The sequence below is a fragment of the Eptesicus fuscus genome, chromosome 6, assembly GCF_027574615.1.
Source record: "Eptesicus fuscus isolate TK198812 chromosome 6, DD_ASM_mEF_20220401, whole genome shotgun sequence".
NCBI lineage: Eukaryota > Metazoa > Chordata > Mammalia > Chiroptera > Vespertilionidae > Eptesicus > Eptesicus fuscus.
The window spans coordinates 26,848,696-26,871,432 of NC_072478.1; the positions used below are offsets into that span (position 1 = coordinate 26,848,696).

Here is a 22,737-nt window from a genome sequence, read left to right on the forward strand (position 1 = left end):
ATTCCGACCTCGTGTTGCCGTGACAACTGGCTTCTAGGGACACTCTTCTTAGGCCCTTGTCCTGAGTCACCCGCGCGGGCGCGGGTGGGTCTCCCGGGCTCCGACATCTTGGGTCACCCTCAGGCCTCACTCCAGACACCCTGCTCCTCTTTTCATTCACGCCACCGAGACCGGACTACATTTCCCAGGAGCCTTGGCGGCTAGGCAAGTCAGCCGGCGCCTCACAAGGCAGCGCCGAATACATTTCCCAGACAGCTTTGCGGCTGCCCGGCCCATAATATTACTCCGCACACTTTTGCGGTGGGACCCAAACCTCTGGCATTTCTGAGCGGTAACGAGACTCCGACTCCCGGAGGCCTTTGCGGCTGACAAAGGAAACTACACTTCCCAGAGGCCTCTGCCGCGTCGCTACCGGAAGCGGCGGGCGAGCCGACTGTCCTTGCGCGCGGAGTCGAGCGGCTATGGTGTCCCGAGTGTGGTCGATGATGAGGTGCGTGTGGCGGGCGGGCCTCGAGCTCCCGAGAAAGTCCTCCCTGCGGACACCCTCCTCTGGTTTGCTCCCCATCTACTCTTCGTTTCCCGTAGTGTCAGGTGCCCTATGGCCCACATGGGGAAACTGAGTTTTAAGCGGAGAGGTGATTCCCGAGGTCGCGCGAGCCCTTGCTTTCGTATTCTCGGAAAACGAGATCTCTCCGAGTCTCAGTTGCCTTCTCTGTAAAGTGGGTGTGCCGCACGCCATTTATTAGGAGGTGAATGCGCACCCACAGCGGCGCTGGACATACAGGAAGCGACCAGATACACTTGGAAAACCCTTGAGGAGGGTCCCTCCTCGGGCAGAAGGCAGAAAGTCAAAGGACTTCTGTCTTCACTGTTCCCTGCTCTGTGCGGAATCATTAGTGATCCACTGTCCCTTTGCGGGCCTCAGTTTATAAGTTGAATGGGGCGGAGTACTCCTGCTTTGCACACTGTAAATGGACTACTGTGCCTAGTATGGGTCAAGCATGCCTCTGAGCTAGCAAGGTGCCCAGTCATTTCCCTATTAGCTGCCTGGCTTCAAGTATGTCACATTTTGGATTGTGGGGCTCCCTAGAGGGTCTAACTCCTACTCCCATAGGCCTAGGGTCCTCCCCCCGCCCCCCTCCCCCACATCCCGTGGGTGGCCTGCAGTGTTCCCTAAGCTGCTGTCGTTCCTTCCCTGCATTCAGGTTTCTCATCAAGGGGAGTGTGGCTGGGGGAGTGGTCTACCTGGTGTACGACCAGGAGCTGCTGGGGCCCAGCGACAAGAGCCAGGCAGCCCTTCAGAGGGCAGAGGAGGTTGTCCCCCCTGCCATGTACCAGTTCAGCCAGTACGTGTGTGAGCAGACGGGCCTGAAGATACCCCAGGTACCCCATGCCGGGAGTGAGGCTGAAGCTTGATGGGAACCAACTTTGGGGTGGCCTTCCGTCCCTGGTCCCTCCAACCTTGCTTGGTGTCCTCCACACTGGGGCATGTGCTGCTTTCCCTGAGTCGGGAGGGAATTGGGGCTGCCAGGCCCTTCCCCTCTCATCAGCCCCTTCTCCCCTGTCTCTTCCCAGCTCCCAGCCCCTCCAAAGTTTAACTTTCACATCCGTGAGTCCTGGAATTCAGGTAGGCCCTGGTCCCTCTGCTTGGGGGTGTGGCCCCAGGTACCCTAGTCTAGCACCCCTGACCCTGCTTCCTGGTCATGCCTTTCCATCACCCCCTTTCTGCTGTGTGTGCCTCTCCCACATCTGAGAGAGAAGGGGTGGAGGTTCCAGAGAGGTAGGAGCAAGATGGAGCCTCTTTTTGAGAGCTTGGGCCACCACTGGAGCACATCAGGGTCAGGTGGCCTCGGACAAGGTGAGGTCCTGTCCCTCCTCTGTCTCAGTTTCCTGGTGTGGAATTGACAAAGTTGGAAGTGGCACTTCTAAGAGCATGGCTGAGTTGGGTGTCCCAAGGGGTTGGATTAAACCCTTTGGCTGCAGGTGGGGAGCCTGACCAGGCATTGGGCCCTTCTTCCCTCCCCACAGGCATCATGACGGTGATGTCGGCCCTGTCGGTGGCCCCTTCCAAGGCCTGTGAATACACCAAGGAGGGCTGGGAATACCTGAAGGAACGAATCAAGTAGCCTATAGAGGAGGCTGTCTCCCCAGTCGGAAATGGGCACGGACCTCAAGCCTCTGGAATGGGACCCTGATCTAAGGGCAGCTCCCGGCCTTGCCGCCCAATAAAGGACTTTGGAAGTGTTTCCTGACCTGTGTGCTTGCCCCAGCTGGCTCTCGGAGTGTGTGTGCTTCTGGCTCCTGGGGGCTGCTCACAGCCGGATCTCGGCACACACCTTTCGGTCTGGTCCCTGACCACCGGGACCCTCACCCCACATGGGAAGTGGGAACAGATAGGTGGCCCCAGTGCTCAGGGCCCTGGGAAGGGGTTGAGAAAGTGCTGAAGGCCAAACTGGGCTGGGGGATGTGGGGTCTTAGCGGACTGAGCCCTGGGTAGGCAGTCTGGGAGCCAGGGCTCAGTAGATTGGGAAGAATTCATCTCTCCTGTGCCGTCTACACTTCCAATCTTGCCTGGGGGAGTGGTCTGGTATTCTTTGGGAGCACAGGCCTGGAGGTCATTGCCCTCCCGACTTCATCTTACGGAGGCGCTGTTCCCTTCAGAAGCCTTCCCTGGCACTCGTACCCACACTGGATCAGCTGTCTAGTGATCTGAACGTATCTGCTGGGAGGTTGGGCTGTCTAGATGTTCCCAGCCACCCCACCGTTGAGGGCATCCCCCTGCTGTGACACTAGAAGGAAATCTGTGCCCCAGTCAGGGGTGGAGGTGGGCACAGAGAGGAGCCAGAGGCTGACCCAGGAACCTGCCCTGAGAGCAAGGAGAAGACCCTGGTTATGGTTCTCTGAGCCAGCATGGAATCCTCTGTTCCCAAGAGTGCTGGGGTGTTTGTCCCTCAGTTTAGGGAGAACGCTCCCACAGACCCAGGATTCTGGAAGAAGCAGCAGGTATTACATGTGAGGAAAGTAGAGGCCAGGCATTTCCCCAGAGACGCAACGTATCTGTTCACCTGATGACAGGGCGAGGTGTAGCTGAGGGTGGGTGGCCTGGCCTGCGGTGCTTGGGGAGGCAAAACCCACAGAGACCTGTGCTACCATGGTCTCCCATGTCCTGGGATGGGAGCAGGTCTAGGGTGAAGGCAGGATGAGTAAGGCCAGCATCCCTGATCCTTGGTGCTGCCCAAGAGGGACCTGGCGCTGGCCATCTCAGAAGCAGGAGTGTGGCCCAAGTTCAGGACCTGCCCAGCCTGGCTCTCTACCCACTGTGCCCTTCCCCCAGTCCCATTGACCCATTTTTCAGATGGAGACACTTGCTATGCCAGGTTAAATGCCCAACCTGTCCACCAGGAGCCCACATGGTTAACCTTAAACCCTACCTGGGACACAGGATTTCCACTTGCTTCACCCTCATGGGCCCCTGAGGGATTTATACCCTGAGACTCATTGATCGGCTGTCTCCTGCATGTCCCCCACTGGGGATGGAACCCGCAACCTGGGCATGTGCCCTAACTGGGAATCAAACCGTGACCTGGTTCTTAGGACATTCAGCCACTGAGCATGCCAGCTGGGCTCAACCCACCTTTATCATAACTATTTCATGAAGTGGCGGGAGACCTGCCAAGGCCACCCCACCGCACTTGGAGCAATTGTTAAAAGCCCGTTGTCAATCCAACAAAGCCTGCAGAAAAGGAAACCAACCTCTGTAGGTGTGCAAGGGGCTGCCCTGGGGGCATGCTCAGCTCTCCTGGCACCCTCACCTCCAGGAGGCTGTGTCCTGCAGCTCATGAACTTTGTACTCGGGGTGTGTGTGTGTGTGTGCACTGGGGCATGGGAGAGTCCCCGAAACTGAACCCAAGACCTGGTCTTTATAGCCTCTATGATTTACTTAGACACTGCCCACATGCTGGGCCCAGGATCAGCTGCTGCTGGTTCTTGACTCCTCATGGCTACTCTCATCCTCCATGTGGATCCAGCCGCCAGCCCAGAGACCAGACTGCCACTCTTGACCCCTCCATTGCCTCACGTAGTCAGACCCCCAATTCCTCTCTGTCCACTTGTATCATTACCAGTGCAAGACCACCTTCCTGGTCTCCCCACCTCTAGGCTGGCCCCACCAATCTTTCCCAGTCAAGTCTGATCATGTCACTATCCTGCTCAGAAATACCCGATGGCTCCCCACTGCCCTCCCTGTGAGCCCAGATACCTCCCAAGGGCCCTCTTCTTACTTCCCTAGGTGCCCACAACTTATGGGCCCCTTTCACCAGGCCACCACCCTTCCTCCTGGCTGACTGCCCCAACCTATTCCTTCTGTCCTCAGACTGAGTTGAGAGCCCACTCGGGGCTTCTTTGGCACCCTGTGGGTGCCCTTGACAGCACCTACCACCTCGGCAGGGTTTCCTCACCTCAGCATCACTGACATTCAAGGTCAGATGAATCTTTGGGCGGGGGGTGGAGGGGCATCCCGGGCACTGTAGATATTGAGCAGTACCTCTGCCTCCACCCCCAAATGCCAGTAACACCCCTTATTTCCCAGTCATGACAACCACATGTCTCCAGGTGCTGCCAAATGTCCTCTGGGGACATAATCACCCTAGTTTGAGAACTGCCTTAGGGGTTGGTATGAGTACCCTGTGGCTGTTGGCTTAACATAAATTGTTTCAGTTCTGGAGGTCAGAGCCTAACCCAGGTCTCACTGGGCTAAAATCCAGGTGGTAGCAGGCCTGGCTCCTGGAGGCTCCAGAATCCGTTTCCTGGCCTTTTCCAGCTTCTAGAGGCTGCTGCATTGCTTGGTCCTTGGGCCCTTTTTCCATCTTCACAGCCAGCAGTGTCTTCTTCCTCCCTCTCTCTCTCACATCTGTCTCCCCTGTTGCCCTATTTTTTTTCCCTAAGGACCCTTATGATGATATTGGACTTACTTGGATAACTGGTAATGATACAAGTGGACAGAGAGGAATTGGGGGTCTGACTACGTGAGGCAATGGAGGGGTCAAGAGTGGCAGTCTGGTCTCTGGGTTGGCGGCTGGATCCACATGGAGGATGAGAGTAGCCATGAGGAGTCAAGAACCAGCAGGGTCATCTCCCATCTCAAGGTGCTTAATTTTTAAAATCTGACAAGTCCCATTTGCCACCAGAGTTCACTTTGCCCACCCCTGTCCTGGTGGGACTATGCTAAGACAGGAGGGATGGTGAGTTCTGCTGAATGGAGAGACATGAGCCTTAAGGATCCTGTGTGTGCTGGGCTCAGGGTTTCCATGTCACCTGCTGAGAACAAAGTCCAGCTGATGCTCTGTTCCCAGAGCCATATGCTGGGCAAAGGCCGAGCCCCTTCCTTTATGCTGTCCAACTTTGGGCCACATGGTCTGCAGCAGCCTGGTCTCTTCCCATAGTGGCTGAGGGCCAAACCAGCTTTTATTAAGTCTGAAAGTACAAGGTAACACACCCACACACACAACCGCTGTGTGTTTCTCTGGAAAGTTTTGTGGTTAATAGGTATCCTAGTGGACTAAACTTGGGAGCTGCTATGTGGCCTTCAGAGAATAAGGCTATTTATATCTTGGGTGGAGGGGAGATGGGATGGGTTGGGACGGGATGGGGGGGAGAGGGGGAATAGGTAGGAAGGAGAGGGGGAAAGTCCCACAATGGTACCTCTTAAAGCAACCCAGTAGCTGCATTTTACAGTTGAGCAAATGGAGATTCAGAAATGAAGGAACTTGCCCCAAGGCAGGATGCAAAGGCAGAGCTTGGTCCCTTTGTCCCAGGTCAGGAGGTTGGTCTCCGGCAGAGGAACACGGTGGGCCCGTTGGCTGAGCAGAGGACATACGACTCCTTGAAGCTGAGGGTGGGAGACAACTACCAAGCTGCAAACCCCTGGATTACAGGAATGCTTGGTCCCTGAACACATCGGCCTCACACTGTCCAGCCAGAAGGTCTCCTTCCTTCTCGTGTCCTGACAACACCCCTTCCACACTCAGGCCCTGCCCCTCCCCCAGCAGAGTTCATCACTTCCTGGTATTCAACAGCTCTTCCTTCAGCTCTCCACTTTGCTATTAACTTGTCCTCACCCCACTAGGATGCAGTTCCACTCATGTGAGGTCCCTAGAGGAGTTAGATCCACAGAGACAAAGTAGATGATGGGTGCTTGGGGAGGGGAAAGGGGAGATAAGTTAGTGTTTACTGAGTTCCAGTTTGGGGAAATAAGTTCCAAAGATGACTGGTGATGGTTGTACACAGTGTGAATTAAATGCCACTGAACGGTGCACATAAAAATAGTTAAAATAGTAAATTTCATCTTACATATATTTTACCACACACACAGAAAATAACAGCCTGTTCAGCAAGAGCTACAGGATTGCTGGAAACCCCAACAGTCCCTGGAAGCTGCCCTCCTTTCCTAAAGGAAAAGCTGCGCTGAGTATAACTTTGTTTTAAAGAGACAGAAGTAAAAAGAGAGGATGCTTTAAATAAAGGATATGTGAACAGAAACACATTTATTACAAAAAAAAAACAACAAAAAAACAAATTCACATTGTATCGAGCTACAATATGGCAGCAGATAAAAAAAAAGTTATTGTACACAGTTTAAGATAAATCCTAACAGAACATACTCTGGTTGCCACATGACGGAACACAGGATTCCAAGCACTTAGTAGCGGCGAGTGAAGCGAGCGTCATTAGGTCGGCTGCCCCGGTTCTGGCCAGCAAATCCACCTTGCATTCCACCACGCGGGATCACGTGACCCCGAGAGGCCCCACCGGGAGTAAAGCTGCCACGCCTGGAACAAATGCAGATGCTCATATATTCTGAGTCTGTTTAGTGGGATGTGTTGGGTGCCTGTGGGTCACATGCTCTTCGAAACCCTCTTCCCTCAAGCAGCAGCACCATGGGACAGACCTCGCACCATTTTAGGACACAGTACATTAGGGGAGGCAGGGTAAGTTGGGAAGACTTGAATGTTTCTAAAACTTCCCCAAGGCAAGCCAACGTATAAAGAGGAGACTAGTACAGAGAGACCAACTGACAGAATGCCTTACCCTGACATCCCTCCCCTGTTCATCATGTGACCTGGCCCAGAGTGACCAGACATGCTTCTCTCACCACCTGGAAAACAAGAGACACTTTTCACATGGTGCTTCCAAGCACAGAATGTAGTTTAGAGGACAACGACACAGGGTTCTGGGGTATGTCCAGTCCCTTTCTTGAGCCACCCAGTCAAACCAAATCTCACAGGTCTCCAGTGAATGTATAAGCACCAGAACGCCACAGGGCTGTCCTCACTAAGTTACAGGGGGGAGGAGTTACCAACACCCACATCACTCTTCTGTGCCAACCCTCACTCCTGCCCCCCGCCCCAGTCATTAAGGGGCTTCTCCTCTACCAGGCCCTGGGGAGGGAGAGCAGAGAAAGTATTCCTGCTCTCAGAGGACGGGGATTAGCAATGATTAGTGAAGAGCAGGTGCAGCTTAAACTTTCTAGATGCTTCTCTACAGACAAGATGCATCCCTGAGAGCCAGGCCTTACCTTGCCACCTCTTGTGGCCCCTGTCTATCATGCCTCCATCAGCAGCGCCCTGCCATGCACGGTCATCCTCAATTCTTCGGCCATGGTCCCCCCAGTCACGTCTGCCCCTTGGAAAGAAACATCTCTGATTTGGATTGCCCCCAGCTCTGCCTCTCAGAACAGCAACAGCAGTGGGTTCTGGAGCTTGGGTTTAGCATTCTGTGTTCCCAGCCCCCCAGCCCTTCAGGCAGTGGGGACTGAGGGAAACAGGGCTGGCTCTGGCCCCATGTTACTCAAAGAGCTCCAAGGTGGCCTGAGCCATAGAGCCAGTGCTCATCTCACCCCGAAGATGGTGGGTCCTCAGCCTGTCAGCTATATGTGAGGCCCACAAGGGAACTGTGGAGTGTGAGACACAAACCTGGGTGGAGGAGGCAGCCCCCGGCCCTCGCTCATCCTCTTGTCAGAGCCATATCCGCCCCACCCATCACGGGAGTCCCGTCCGTGGCGCTCTGGTCCTCCGTGGCGTTCAGGATAATGCTGAATGTTAAAGACCCAAAATGAAAAGGCTTTAGTATTAACCCTTCATCCCAAGGCCTTTGGGGCAACAAGGTAATAAAGACAACTACTACTCAGAAGCACTTGCACACCCGAGTCCATGTTGCCAGGCACTCTGCACACTGCCTTATGCCACACATGCCATTTCATCTCACATGACACAGCTGCATTGATGAAGTCTGCTCATGGCCTGGTGAAGAACAGCTGCTCAAGAGTCAAGGAAAAGGAGAAGGATATTTAGGGCTGAGATTCACCCTAATCAGATGGCAGAGAATTGAGAGACTGAGGGACTGAAGGGTGCTGGGACCTAGCAACTGCTCCATGCCAAGAATGAGCCCCTGTGCTAACAATATAAACACCCCTGCAGAACCACAGAGTAGAAGGGCCACAAGGAATCTTTAACACAACTCACTACTGGGCCTCGCATTATGCCCGATTTGCCACTGGCTCTGCACCATCAAGTTCTTGGCTGGCGCAGCCCTAGTAGTGCCTGGCCCCATTCTTTGTGCTCCATGAAGGAGGAATGAGAGAAGAAGCCCCTGTCTGCTACAGGAACATCTATGGATGACTTTTTGGAACCAGGGGAGGTGGCTTTCCCTCCATGATTTGCTGTTCCACAAACCTAACCGGTGACCTTGGGGGCTTTTGCCCCAGAAGCACATTTGATATGAGAGGGATCTATAAGGGAGCCTTTGGTCATGAAGCCCCTTGGATGCCTGCTACAGCAGTCCTGTCACTGCCTACAGCCATGTTCACCTACCCCTTAGGCTGGGAGCCCTCCAAGGCCATGCCCTTACATGAAGCCCTAACTGCCACCTGGTCTCTTACCCCCAAATGTGCATGGACACCTCCCCTCAACAAGAGAAGATAAGGGGTCAATTTTACCAGGGGGACAAAACAGAGCACTGTCCCTTCAAGGGGCGAAATCAAAGGCCAAAGTGTCCACCAAAGTCTGTGCTGTCAAATTAAAGAAAAGCTGTTTAAAGCGGGCCCCTGAAATAACACTTCTACAAAATAAATTATAGCTCATGATTTAGAGCTTCATCTGATTGTGGACAAAGACGAAGGTTTAAGAAAGAATGAATTTTTACATGTAGCCTTCTATCTAAAGACACATAACTGGACAGAGGAACATTTAATATAGGGAAGCAGGGAAGTTCAACTTAGCAAGACCTGGTTCTTTAAAGCCCATTTCCACCTCTTCCTGGCATTTTAAAGTTTAATCAACATTCTTTTGTCCAACTAACTAGCCCATGTTGCAGTTCAACAAGGCCCCGAAGATCTGTGCTATTTCCCCTTTCTGTTGTCATATGTCATCATCTGCCACTTGGGGCAGCACTAAAAACAACAAACCTATCAGTTTTGCATTGTCTGATATCAGATGAAAACCCGCTAGCAGTAAAAGCTATGTGTGGGGGACTGTGCAAACACTTTCTCTGAACATGTGGTCTCCTTTATTCAACCACCTATGTGGTACAATAACCTCATTTCACAGCTAGAGAAATAGGCTCGGCAAAAGTGGTGGCACCAGGCATGACCCTGGTTCTGATTCTAGAGCCTTGACAATTTAACCACTGTGTTCAACTTCTCCACCAAAGAAAAATCTTAAGACTGGGTCTAGATTTGGCTGCATGTAAGATTTTTCTCCAAGAGTAGAGAAAACGGACTCATGCGAGGATCACAGAATTAGTCCTGAGGTGGCAGAGGAACCCCTCGATATACCAAGGAACCAAGCCACCCCCAGCACGTTCTTAGGAAATGATGGAACAGGCCGGGAAAGATGCTGGAGTCAGGGAAAGGACAGACTCAATTCTGCTGAACATTACCCTGACCACAACCTTCTCTCAATCCCTTCGATTTTCCATTTAACCACTCAAGAGTTGGGGCTCCTTGGGAAATTTCTCAATCCACATGTAAGATAGGAAAAAAAGTAGAAAGCTAAGCTTATTTCCTAAGGTGTTAATTCTGCAAAAGGAACGAGTGTGGACCAGAGACTGGGATGCTATCTGAGGATCAGCAGGGAAGGCTGACCAGGGACCACAGGTGCACCTGGACTCCACAAGGAAGTGTGGCATCTGTCAGCTGTTTAGGTCATAAGGTACATTCCTACAGAGCCTTTCAGACTCACCCAAGGCTCTCTAGCATTTTACTATCAGTGCATTTAGCTACTAGGCATATAGAACTTCAGGTCAAATCCAAAAACGGCTTCAGAAAATCTATTGAGATTTCCAAACAAGACGAAGCACAATTCAAATTGTCACCCCACAAACAGTGAAGGGCTGCCCTTCTCCTTTACTCATTCTCGCACTAATGCAAAAGGGAGGAGGAGGAAGGCTGGTATAAGAACGAAAGAGAACTCAATGGGAAAACTTGGCCTACAACCATAGCTTCTGATTTACCTGTCCTTCTCTTTCTCCCATCATTGACCTTGAACCTTCTCTCCTGAAAGATAATTGAAAAGAAACCATAAGGAGATATTGGTTAGACCACCAAATAGAAAACATCTCCCAAATTGAATCCAGTATTCCACACACACACTGTTCAAGTGGATTCACAGAACCTAGAAGGGCCAACCTCACTTCCTTGCTATTAAGAATGACCCAGGACAAACGTCATCTGCATTAAGTAGGCAGGATCCTGGGGGCCCAGCTAACCTGTCTACTGAGTGGTCAGGGTAGCGGCCCCGGTCTCTGTGGTCAAAGTCGTGGAAGCGGTCGTGGCGGCTGAAGTCAGAATGGTAACGCTCATCCAGGGCAGCTCTCTTGGCTTCTGGCCAATAGGCATCGTCTCTCCTGGAATGGGAAGAAAGGGCTGAGTGCATGTCCCCCCTCCAAAAGACCATCTTGTGGGAGCTGGTGAACTACCCCTCGAGACTATCCCTGACCCCACCACTTAACTTGATCAACAGAGTATTCTTTGCTGTACAAGCTGAGAGAGGCTGGAGGGGTGACATAAGATCTGACTGAAAGCCCTGGCTGGTGCTGTTCAGTGGTTAGAATGTTGGCCTGCACACTGAAGGGGTCACAGGTTCGACACCTGGTCAAGGCATGTACCTGGGTTATAGGTTTGATCCCCAACTCCTGTTGAGGTGTGTGTGGGTGGCAACCAATCGATGTCTCTCTCTCACATAGATGTCTCTTTCTCTCTCTGCCCCCCTCCCACCTTCCCTCCATTCCATTCTAAAAATGGGGAAAATATCCTCAGATGAGGATAACAATCAAACAGAAAAAATCTGTCTGAATGACTGTTCTATTTTGTTCAACACATCCGCTTCCCCTATGTAGAAAAGCTTTGGTTTGCCTGTAAGAGGTGATCACACATACTCATCTGCCGAATGGCCACCATGAGGGTTGGCCTCAATCTATCAAGACAGCAAACAAGAGGTGTTATCGGGGCTCTATAATGTACTTCTGTGTCTTCATCCATGACACTGACTTGACCCATTAAAGACATCCAGTGGGGAGGACTTTTAGAAGTACTTGATGTTTGAAAACATTTATGAGTAGAACAGACTCCCAGCATCAGTATTCTGCACAAAGGCATTAAAAAGTCCTGAAGGAATCTAAAGACCTCTTATAGAAGTCACGTTGTATGTTATACAGAGACCTCTTTTAGCTCGAGGAAGAAAAAAGATAAATGCATTTGGGAACACTCAGAAAGGATCACTGCTGGGATTATCACCCAGAGTCCTCACAGCAGGGTTCAAATTTAGTCCTCTTTTTCACTGGTGATTAGCACTTTAGTTTCATGTACCACATCAATATTTTTTATAATAGAAAGTTTTATTATTTGAATAAGCAAAAACAAATTACTACAATGATTATAAAGCCTGGAAAGGGCCCAGAGCAGGTGCTCCTTGGTCTGCCTGCCTGGGTACCTGAACTCCCTCCTCAGGGAATCTGCTCTGGGACTGGAAGATGGTGCCTTCATCAGCACAACTTTGCCCAACTATTTCCTCACTGGACCTCAGACCATTGCAGATTCCCCGACCAAGTACAGGACATTGAATTGGACTGTAGCAAGTATTAGTGCTTCTTTTTAAATAAGAATCCCAAGTGAACATGATTTTGGGGACCATAACACAATTCTTAATGTCATAGGCCACCCCAGGGTAGCCGGTGGGAGCAGCTCGGCTTACCGGCCATCCACATCATAGGGCCTCCGCACAGCAGGCCGCCGTTCCTGCTCATAGCGTAACTCCTGCTGACGCCGCAGCTCCTCCCGCTCTCGGAGAATGCGCTCTTGCTCCTTCCTGCGCTCATGCTCCACATGCATGCGCTCCCGCTCTAGCCGCTCCCGTTCCATGCGCTCCCGCTCCAGGCGGTGCCGATGGAAGGCCAGCCTCTCCCGGGCATACTCCAGCTGCTCCCGCTCCTCCTGCTCCCACAGTGCCTGCATGCGCTGCTCCCGTTCACTGCGCTCACGCAACCTGTGGGCAGAGAGCAGCAGCTGCAGGGGCCCAAAGGCTGCAGCGCAGGTGGCATCACCCAGTGGGGTGAGCTTTATGAATGCAGAGCAGCCATGGAGCACTGCAGAAATGTAGCTTGCAGGGCTGGGTGTAGACCTGCAGGACTGCTGCTCTAGCAGGAAGAACAAGGATGGAGCCTACTGCATACAAAAGAGCAGCAAGAGCCCGGAAACTAAGTATTGGCTGTGCTTTCAGATGAGTCCAAGACCAGCCAGGTTACAGCAAAGGGGTATGTGTGGGGTCTATAATATAAACTAAGATCTTTTGGAGTTCAACATCTGATTCTGTAAAATTACCCATTAAAAATAAGAAACAGAACATATTTTTCATAGCTAAGTCTGAATTAGAACCTTTGCTCTCTAAATCACGAACTTCAATTAGTCACTGTGAAACCAAGCTAGTGCACTAGAATCACAATCATTTGATGCTGTTATATAAATTCAGGTGAATTTAACAACAAGCAAGGGCCTGTAACAGCTGAGTGGTGAAGTGCCGACGAGGCCATGCAGGGCCCCTGCCCCATGCTGGAGAGCCCTTCTTGTGGTAGTGATACTGATCATACTATAGCACGTTTCCTCCAGTCTCTGTATACCTGCGAGCCTGTCTCCTTTCCATCTTTTGCTATGCATTTACTGACACATATTTGTACTAACAGAAATGCATAATCTTGCCTTGTTTTGTGTCTGTATTTTGGACAAAATGGCAGGTTCCTTGGCTAACGTAACACATCCAGAACCCTCCCATATCCCCATTTTGTAATTTACCACGTGCTTTCAGGAAGGAGCTCGTGGAGTAGGCAGGTTTACATAACCAGCACCCAGAGGCAGACCTCATGGTTGTTCCCAATCTCACAAAAAGGGACACCCATATCCCCATTGTCCTGTGCATAAGTTCCTCCAGGGAGCTTTGAAGAGGTGGCATTACTGTGTCTGGGACACTAGGGTTTAGAAGTGTGCCTATACAGAATGTCTCCCTAGGCTGTGTGCCATGTACACTCCCACACCTACCAATACCCGTCTCCCACACTATAATTCAAACGGTGGAACAAACTAAACTGGTGAATAAAAAGCTGGTCTCATTGCTGTTTTCATCTCAATTTCCCTGATCCCCAGTGAGGCTGAACCACTTTCTACAGGTTTCGTGGACACTTTTATGTCTTTTATCCATTTTACTATCAGGTTTTTTCCTTATTACATTTATTTCAAATGACGTTTATTCCCACCTGCCATATGTCTTTTGACTTTTTCTTCAGTCTTTCATTATAGAAAGGTTAAGTTATGATTTAGTCTACTTCTCCCTCATGACTTTTCAGGACTTCTAAAGCTAAAATTCACAAATATATTAACTTTCATATTATATAATTTTAATTTTTATGCTTGTGTTCAGTCATCAGTTCATTTTAACTATTTTGTCAAGGACATTGGTGAGTTGGGAGACCCAAAGGACTATTCAAAGAACAAATGACCTGAAGTCATTTTTGGGAGAGTCTATCACTAGTGGGAAATGTCATTTTTATCAGGTTAATTTCCACATGTACATGGTTCTGTTCTGCTGATTTATTTGCCAATTACATTATGAAAACGAAAATTTCCTTTGCCCAATGCCTTTCCCTCTTAGGCATAAAGTTCTGTGTGGGACATTAAAAACAAAACAGTACCCCATTCCCTTTCCTCTCTCTTACTTTCTAGACTTTTATTTTTACTAACAATTATTTTTTAAACTACAGTTTAAAAGTTCTTTCTTGATAAGGAAAAGTGTCACTCAACGTGGTCAATACTATTTGTGTTTAGTTTTAAAAAATTATAAAAACATTTTTTTCCTCAGCTTATTTAAGGATGAGGATGTCTCAGCTCCCTCAATATCTGTTCCACCGTTTTTCCTTTTTCATAGCTTCCGGAGCAAATTGGTGTTAACTAGCATGACTGCACCAAGAAGCATTCCATCTCCTGCCACTGTTCCCTTCCATAATCTTCAGGAAGAGATGAGCCTATTTACATGCGAAAATAATTTGAAAAAGCCTAAGTTAAAAGTCACAGCATGGCAACCGGAAACCAAAGGGGCCAACAGTTTCCACCCACAGGGGGCTTTGAAATAGCCTTGGACACAGTTATAATCAGTTCAGGGCAGCAACCAACCAGTGAACCTTTCTGGACCCTGACTCACCTGCGGGACTCTGAGTCTCTTGATTTCCGAGGCTCTTTGACTCTATCAAAGGACACAACAGACCGCTTCTCTCTGCTGGCTGATTTGCGATCCTGGCTCTTAGAAATCTGATTCACCAAGGAACATTATGAAGGTAGAAATGACAACAGAAACAATCATGTCCAGGTCCAAGCATCCAACATGAAGATAAGAAATGAAGATTAACGTTTAATGAGACAATTAAGTAACAACAGGTTCCCTCCTAAGGAACTTCATATTTTGCTTATAATTCAAAATCACAGATCTTCATCACCATTTAATACTAATATACAGGTGATGCAAAAGTAGGTTTACAGTTGTTCATATGAAAAATACAATAATTAATAATAAAAGATCAAAGAAGTATTTTTTAATACTTTGTCTTTTGCATCCACAGTAAATTCCTTAATCTTGTAGTTTTTGTTCATAATTTAGTATGCAGTGAGTGTCCAACTGAGGCCCCTTTTGGTAAGTTGGAGGATTCCTTATTTGTGCTGACTGCATTCTTTTTGAGATCTACCTATCTTAGCCCTAGAATCCACACTTTCATTTTACCATTTTCTAAAAAAAATGTATTTCTATTAATTTCAGAGAGGAAGGGAGAAGGAGAAAGAGAAACATCAATGATAAGAGAATAATTGACCTCCCGCCTCTTGCATGTCCCACACCGGGGATTGAGCCCGCAACCCAGGCACATGCCCTGACCGGGAATCGAACCGTGAGCTCCTGGTTCATAGGTTGACGCTCAACCACTGAGCCATGTGGGCCGAGCCTAAACGGTTTTAATAAAGTAAGAGTAAAGGCTATAACATATTAAAGTATTTGCAAAAACATATACACAGACTTCCATAATCAGAATGTTTACTTGCAACTGATGCACACTATTCAATAGCTGGAATGGTTTGTCATCTGTGCAGCACAGGGTTAACACAACAGGCCTAGGGTGGAATCTGGGAACTTGATGCTCAAAGTGTCCCCAGTGGAGAGTTAACTGGTATGGGTGGTTCACTATGCCTGATCTGTGCAAACTATAGTTACACAGGAACACCTGCTTTCCTTCTGGGAGTTGGGAATTTGATACATGCTAAGTAACCAGCCCCCTATAAAAATTTTGCCTGAGACTCTAATGGGTTTCTGTGGGCAGAAGCATCACCCGTGGGTTGCTGCATTTTCACTGCTCTGTGAGCCTTCATGGGAGGGAGGAACGCAAAGGAGCTGGTAAAGGGTTCCCTCCAAACTCTGCCTGTCTTTCCCATGATCCACTGTGTATCCTCACTGCATCATTGTAGCCAACCTTAGCTGGAAGTACTTCTAAAAACTCAGTCCACGGGTCCCTCTAGTGAATCACTAAATGTGGGTCATCTTGGAGACCCACACCTATCAAAGTTGTAAGGCTGTCAAAAGTTGAATATATGATTATCAACACTGTTCATGACCCTAATGGAAGGGAGACTGAAGCAGTAAGAACCTAACACAGGTACTTTGTGGATTCTGTGTTCTGCAGAGCATCCGCAAAGGAGACAGTACAGGATGAAGCTAAGGTGGCTGGGTCACATGTAGATTAGGAATGCACGATGAAGTACTGTCGAAACTTTCAGGGCAGGCAATGAAAATGGACTGGTAAACACTGGCTCAGAGAAAAGGTCAATGACTCCCATGTTTGAATCTTAATATTAGCTTTAGAAAAAAAGAGCAATAATTCTCATCAGAACAAAGTTAAGTATAAAGAAAAGCATTTACTTATTTATTCAGAATTTCAAGAGTTTATTGGGGGGGGAAAAAGAGTTTATTAGAACCAAACTGACAGCATGGGCCAGAAAGCAAGATCTCATGTGCTCCTAAAGGAAAGCTTTTAAGCTTTTTTTTTTTTTTTAAGTTCAAGATATCTACATTTTGAAAAGATAGACCTTTCTCAAATTAACCTCAAGAATTCCCTAAAACACACTTAGAAATGTAAATGGATGTCAAATGAAAAAAACTGCTAAATACCCTCGTTAGAAAATCAATACTCACTCTCTCTTTGGATCCCGATGTTTTGACACTAATAACAGGCACACCTTTAGATTTATCCATTACTACAGTCCGCTCGGTTCCTCGACTACCTACAGGAAGAAAGATGTCAGTGTAAGGTAAGAAACAAGAAACATCCAAATGAGAAAAAAATACTGAACGCTGGAAAATAAATCTAGTTTGTGTCCAACCGATGACAGCAAACCAACAAACCACAAGGGCCAAGAACAGAGCTCAAAGTGAGCTCTTACATATCCGTTAGGCGTAGGCTACCTGATTTTGTGGTTCGAGATCGCTCTGAAGGGCCAGGTTTCTGATCATCTTGATCTTTACTCTTTTCTCCACTTCCATCTTCACCCTTTCTAGCATCATCTTTTCTGTCAGCTTTATCTTCCCTTTTAAAGTTTGCTGATCTAGGTAAGACCCCAAAACAGAGAAGTGTGTTAGATCAGGTATTCTGATAAACAAACCAGCCACTATCAGATTCTTGCAATGAGCACCAAGTGCCAAGAAGGAGGCTGCCTCAACTGGCATTGACATGACAACCAAGAACAAGGAGTCTATCCTGCTTTCCCCAAGTACCCCTGGATTAAGGAAATCCAGCACAATGACTGGTGCTGGAACTGCCTTACAACAAAAGGGAAAAATAAAGGGGGTCAGGGGCCTCGTGCTCTTCCCTATCTGTGGAGAACTTGAAGGATGTGAAACCAAGAAAAAAATCATCTTGGCCACAATTTCCTTAGAGAAAAGAATACCTTTCACTGGTGCTGGACTTCTCTTTTTTCCCTTCACCCTCTCTTTTGTCAGAGGTTTTCTTTCCAGCAGGCTCATTTTTTGCCTGAAAAATAGAAGCAAATGGAAGTATTACCTTACTGTTTCCTCAAATAGTCACAGCCCTGGAAGAAAATGGCCCTTTACCTTTTCCACTGAGATCATCTTCCCGTGGAGCTCAGTCTTATGCAGGTGGTTAATGCATTTTGTGGCCTCTTCCGCTGTGGACATTGTCACAAAGCCGTAGCAGCGAGCTCCAGGACTCCGAGCATTTGTCACAACCTTGGCACCCACCACCTCAAAGGAAAACATAGAAATATGTCTTGGACACGAAACCCTCCCACACAGTCATTACGGTTCACACTGCTTTCCTCTGATATACCCCAAGTCAGGCCTCCTCCCTGGTATGAGGATCCATGGGAAAACCCTGTCACCAGGTGCCTGAAAAGAGGCAGATGACTGGGGAAGATAACGCTACTGTCCTGCAGTTAACTACTCCAAGGACCTCCTCCACTTATGGCTATTCCTCCAGGGAACCAGGATGGTAGTGTGGCAAAAGCAAAATGAAGGCAGAGTTCTGCAAACATTCCTTTAATATTATCTCAAACTTGTAAAAAAGTTACTCTGAATATACAGTCATAGATGTGAGCAGCAAATAGAAAGACATATCTACAGATGGCTATTGACATAAGAACAAGTTTGCAGCGAGCACTCTGAAAGGCAGAATCCATCTCATTAGGAATAACAACAAGTTCATTAAGATATCTGAGGCACTAAAGGTACATCCTCACATACTGAGTAATTCCCCCAATCATTTCAGCAAGCTGATGTCTGGCACCAGGTTCAGAAGGCCCACAGGAGCCAGTATTCATCCTTATTTTCCACATGGAATCTTAGCCCCAAAGGAAGGTTTCAGAGTGGTCTAATTCTGTGTTCAATGAAACCTACAATGCTCCCAAGAACCCATTGGTCTCAGGGTGACATTTCCCTGCTGAGAGTACCCATCTCCTCTGAGGGCCACAGGGGAATGAGGAAAGGCTCACCCTGGATTATTGAGGCCCAGGGAGTCGTCAGCTATTTCTATCACCAAGGCATGTTTAATTTTCTCTTTGTTAACTCTTGGCCATCAATAACGAAGGTAAATACTGTTGGTTTTATCTCTTATAAATAGCCTGTTTTTACCTATAGCTGGGGCATTTATGGCCACTTCCCCTGTGCACCCCCAGCCCCTCTCTCTTTCCTCCCTCCTCAGCCCTTGGAGGGAGGAAAGAGAGAGTCCAGGAGGCACAGGCAGAAGGTGAGAAAAAAAGAAGGAAAGCCAACACAAGTGCCCTAACAAACAACTAACTGTAGTGGGGCGGGGAGAGGCTGGTGCATGAGTGTCTATCAATCACTGCCATTACCAAGGGCTGAGGAGGGAGGAAAGAGAGAGGGGCTGGGGGTGCACAGGGAGAGTGGCCATAAATGCCCCAGCTATAGGTAAAAACAGGCTATGGGTGCCCTAACTGGTTTGACTGAGTGGATAGAAGGGTCAGGGGCCCTGGTCAGGACGTGTGCATGAGGCAACACAATCGATGTCTTTCCCTCACATCAGTATTTCTTTCTGTCTTTCCCTCTCCTTTCCACTCTCTCGGAAAATCAATGGAAAAAATATCCTCGGCCCTAACTAGTTTGGCTCAGTAGATAGAGCGTCGGCCCGTGGACTGAAGGGTCCCCAGTTCAATTCCGGTCAACGGCACATGCCTGGGTTTCAGGCTCGATCCCCAGTAGGGGGTATGCGGGAGGCAGCTGATCAATGATTCTCTCTCATCAATGATGTTTCTATCTCTCCCTCTCTGAAATCAGTAAAAATGTATTAAAAAAAGAAAAAGAAATCCTCGGATAAATATAAATTTTTTTTTAAAAAAAATCAGGCTACAGGTGAGGGTCACAGGCAGGGCATCCATAGCTCTGCTATAGCTACATACCATCTTTAGGAGGCAGCAATTGAAGGTCCCCCAGTGTACAGAAGTTCCCATAAGGGAAGTGACATGAACCTGGCCACACAACTGTGAGTGGCAGAGCTGGAACCTGTCACTGGTCAAGATGCAAAGGCCTTATATGTGTACAGCCTCACTTGTGCTGTCCTGCAGTTACCACTGTCTCACAGAAGTGCTGATAGCATCCTCCGCCCTGCCCTTTGCTACAGCCCCTGTAGCCCTTCTTGGGTTTAAGTCCTGAAGCCTTAAAAAAAAAAGTGGTAGCTTGGGGGCAGTGGATGGGGGAGAACAGAAAATAGAGGAGGTCTGGGAGCTTCCACAGATCTGTCACCTCCACACGTAGAGGGGTAGGTGATCCTGCACAGGCCATGAACTGTGAGCTCAAAGAAGAGCAAGGTGTCAAAAGTGGCCACTGAGAGGACAGTAATCTGCATATAAAGGCTATTGTAAATTGGCTTACAGACATCGTCTCCAGAAAACCCTTGGTCTTACCTTCCCATATTTGCTGAAAAGATTCTTCAAATCTGTAGCTCTGGTGGTGGAAGAAAGTCCACTAACCCAAAAATTTCTACCACAACTGCTACGACCTATTTAAAAAACACACAAAGAGTCTGGTCAAGAATATAATTCAAACAATATCTTAAAGTCATTAGAAACCCCATATGTCCCTCCCACTTGTCCAATATACCAGCAGCCCCCAAAGCCCACTGTCCTTACACAACTGGATTGACACACTAGGCCCAACAGGACCTGAAGCAATGCTACTTACAACAGCAAGCCAGGGGCTGTTAGGATCATGGAGATTCCCTCAAAGTTACCAAACCACATCATGAAAAACAGTGAGGTGGCTTTTGAACAAAGAATGCTGGTATCTGTGTCAAACCACTTTGGGGCTCCTTTCTGGTGACACATACTTTGCACCTACCCCAGTTATGGTTCTTTTTATAATACTGATTAAGAATGAATCTGGGCCAAAACCAGTTTGGCTCAGTGGATAGAGCGTCAACCTGCAGACTGAAGGGTCCCGGGTTCGATTCCGGTCGGGGGCATGTACCTTGGTTTCGGGCACATCCCCAGTGGGGGGTGGGCAGGAGGCAGCAGATTGATGTTTCTCTCTCATCGATGTTTCTATCTCTCTATCCCTCTCTCTGAAAAATCAATAAAATATATTTTAAAAAAATAAAAAAAAGAATGAATCTGGATAGTAAAATGTTAAAGAAAAAAAATGTAATCAAGGGGTAAGGTGCTGAAAAACAGGTAAGCCCCAAGATATCTGACACCAGAGCATTTTTTTCCATTTCCAAAGTGGCCTCATGAAAACAAGGGCCTGCATGACATTGATACATCAACCCGAAAGAACTGGTCTGCTCCCCACTACCCAGGACCTGCAGAGTGAAGAGCAGGAGTGGAAAAAGACCTCATGTAAGACACACAGACACATCTGGGTGAGAAATGCACTAACATACCACACTAGTGCTGAGGCCACATACCCTACAAGAGACTGCCATAGGGACCTACCTTTGTCCTCTTTGGAAAGCCGTTTTGTATCCGAGTCATCTTCGATAGAACTAGAGAGAAAAAAGAATGTCACTCCAGGAGGAAGAAGTAGAGAGGAAACCAACTCAAAATTATAAAACACGTGCTGAGGTTGCATACCTACCCGAAATTTAGTTCTGAAAAAATGATACCCCGACAAACTTGTATTGAAAATCTGACCTAACCATAAGATTTCAGACCCACAGGAGTTAATTAATTCGGCTGGGCTAAAGATAATTAAGAAGAATTAAAGAAAACAACCATGACTGGTTGAGAAAAGAAAAAAGATTATATAATCAGTTTAAAATAAACAAAGAGAAATAAAACATTCTTTAGAGGTAAATTACAATTTCGTCAGTCTGGCTGGCCAATTGTAGAAAAAACAGCTTATGTGTGTCATTAAACGACCAATGAAAAGGAGATAGCGTCTGGTCTAAAACTGAGAAAAAACAAACCTCATTTTCTGATCAGCGCCCTCACTGGCTGAGGACTCTTTAGGAGCCGGAGGGACTTCATTACAAGCTTCAAAAGCAAACTTCTTCACGTCTTCTTTGCTATCTCTGGGGTCTGGGCTTGAGGCTTCCTGGGGCGCTTCTGCGACCTCCTCGCTAGAGGCTTCTGTGCGCTCTGAGGCTTTACTACTCTGCTCAACTGGCTCCTCTAGCCCTACAGGCTCACAGTCCATCCTCTCGTCACCGCCTGTCTGCTCCACGGGCTCCCTTTTCACTACCGCTAACAGGGTGTCTGCCTCGCTCCACTGAGCTTGTGCTGTTGACTCGCTGGCCAAATCTAAATCACCCTCCTCCGGATGGCCGCTGCCAAAAAGGTCCTCTTCCTCCGCAAGCTTTCTGTCTGGCCCCACGCTACTTGTATCCTGTGCAAATGGCTGCTCCAGCTCGGAACCTTCTTCTTTTACTGGCTCAGATTTACAAGTTTCCCCCAAAATGTCGAGTATTTTCTCATTTTCTACGGATTTAACAGGAATAGAATGGCACAAGGTTTAATTACCAGGGAAATAAAGCAATCACAAATGTGGAACTGGCACGGCTGCCACACTAACACGAAGAGAACTGCTAGCTACACAGAGATTGGAAAACCCGCGGGTACACACGTTACACTGGTTACACTACCTGCACTCCAACCGACTGCTAGAGTAAGCCGCTACGCTACATGGAAGAGAAAAGCATCCCAGAGATTTAACCCCCAAAACCTTCTGGCTGATTCTTGACAGTCTTCATTCTGTCGTCGTTTACATATGACTCTTCCAAATTTAGCTTCCAAAGTCCAAGTTGCTTAACTGAATGTATCACCATTCACTGAACAGCTCAATTTCCAAATTTCTTTGAATTTCTTTTAACAGAACAGTCCAACATGACAATCAGAATCTTTTCCATCGGTGCTCTGAGATATTTGAAGTCCAGAAAGTGAATAGTATTTGTTTGGAATTCTCATGAAGAAACTCTTTCCTCTTCTGGAATCCAGTTATGTCTCAATGTTTTAAAATTTATCTCCCTACCTCTACCTGCACTGCCTGAATTAAAAAGCATAAAGTTAAGGTACTGTCCAATATCACAAGATCTGTTTTGTGGGGTACAGCAGTATTAGCTCGAGAGGCATGCAAACTCTTTCTACATACATTTAAGTGCCATTTATATTTAAAAAGGCATGAGATTGGTTCATCTCAT

At 48.1% G+C, this 22,737-nt stretch overlaps 2 protein-coding genes across 3 annotated transcripts in view; one reads left to right on the forward strand and one right to left on the reverse strand.

Moving 5' to 3' along the window:
• Window positions 1-64: 64 nt before the first annotated feature.
• MICOS13 (mitochondrial contact site and cristae organizing system subunit 13) lies at window positions 65-2,252 on the forward strand. The gene is made up of 4 exons (XM_008150579.3): window positions 65-490; window positions 1,206-1,383; window positions 1,576-1,627; window positions 2,029-2,252. Exons 1-4 carry the CDS (start codon window positions 462-464, stop codon window positions 2,124-2,126), a joined length of 357 nt encoding a protein of 118 aa, XP_008148801.1. The 5' UTR covers window positions 65-461; the 3' UTR covers window positions 2,127-2,252.
• Window positions 2,253-6,523: 4,271 nt separating this feature from the next.
• The window catches only part of SAFB (scaffold attachment factor B), a 37,553-nt gene continuing 21,339 nt past the window's right edge, over window positions 6,524-22,737 (reverse strand). Inside the window, exons 7-21 of one of the 2 annotated variants that reach the window (XM_008150582.3) lie at window positions 21,508-22,018; window positions 21,035-21,084; window positions 20,009-20,103; window positions 17,685-17,834; window positions 17,522-17,604; window positions 17,040-17,179; window positions 16,770-16,858; window positions 14,739-14,845; window positions 12,246-12,536; window positions 10,762-10,899; window positions 10,507-10,549; window positions 7,971-8,089; window positions 7,574-7,674; window positions 7,087-7,153; window positions 6,524-6,827 (exon numbers count right to left, since the gene is read on the reverse strand). In XM_008150582.3, the coding sequence (XP_008148804.1) occupies window positions 6,698-6,827; window positions 7,087-7,153; window positions 7,574-7,674; window positions 7,971-8,089; window positions 10,507-10,549; window positions 10,762-10,899; window positions 12,246-12,536; window positions 14,739-14,845; window positions 16,770-16,858; window positions 17,040-17,179; window positions 17,522-17,604; window positions 17,685-17,834; window positions 20,009-20,103; window positions 21,035-21,084; window positions 21,508-22,018 (2,114 nt within the window). In that variant the 3' untranslated portion in view covers window positions 6,524-6,697. Of the gene's footprint in view, window positions 6,828-7,086; window positions 7,154-7,573; window positions 7,681-7,970; window positions 8,090-10,506; window positions 10,550-10,761; window positions 10,900-12,245; window positions 12,537-14,738; window positions 14,846-16,769; window positions 16,859-17,039; window positions 17,180-17,521; window positions 17,605-17,684; window positions 17,835-20,008; window positions 20,104-21,034; window positions 21,085-21,507; window positions 22,019-22,737 lie in introns of both variants that reach the window. The other variant, XM_008150580.3, reaches the window with a different exon arrangement.

Excerpts from the sequence above, each read along its gene's own strand:
- MICOS13 (XM_008150579.3), top strand. The coding sequence starts at position 462 with ATGGTGTCCCGAGTGTGGTCGATGATGAG. Across the intron at positions 1,384-1,575 it reads CGGGCCTGAAGATACCCCAG|CTCCCAGCCCCTCCAAAGTT; the intron begins GTACCCCATGCC and ends GTCTCTTCCCAG. Across the intron at positions 1,628-2,028 it reads CCGTGAGTCCTGGAATTCAG|GCATCATGACGGTGATGTCG; the intron begins GTAGGCCCTGGT and ends CCCTCCCCACAG.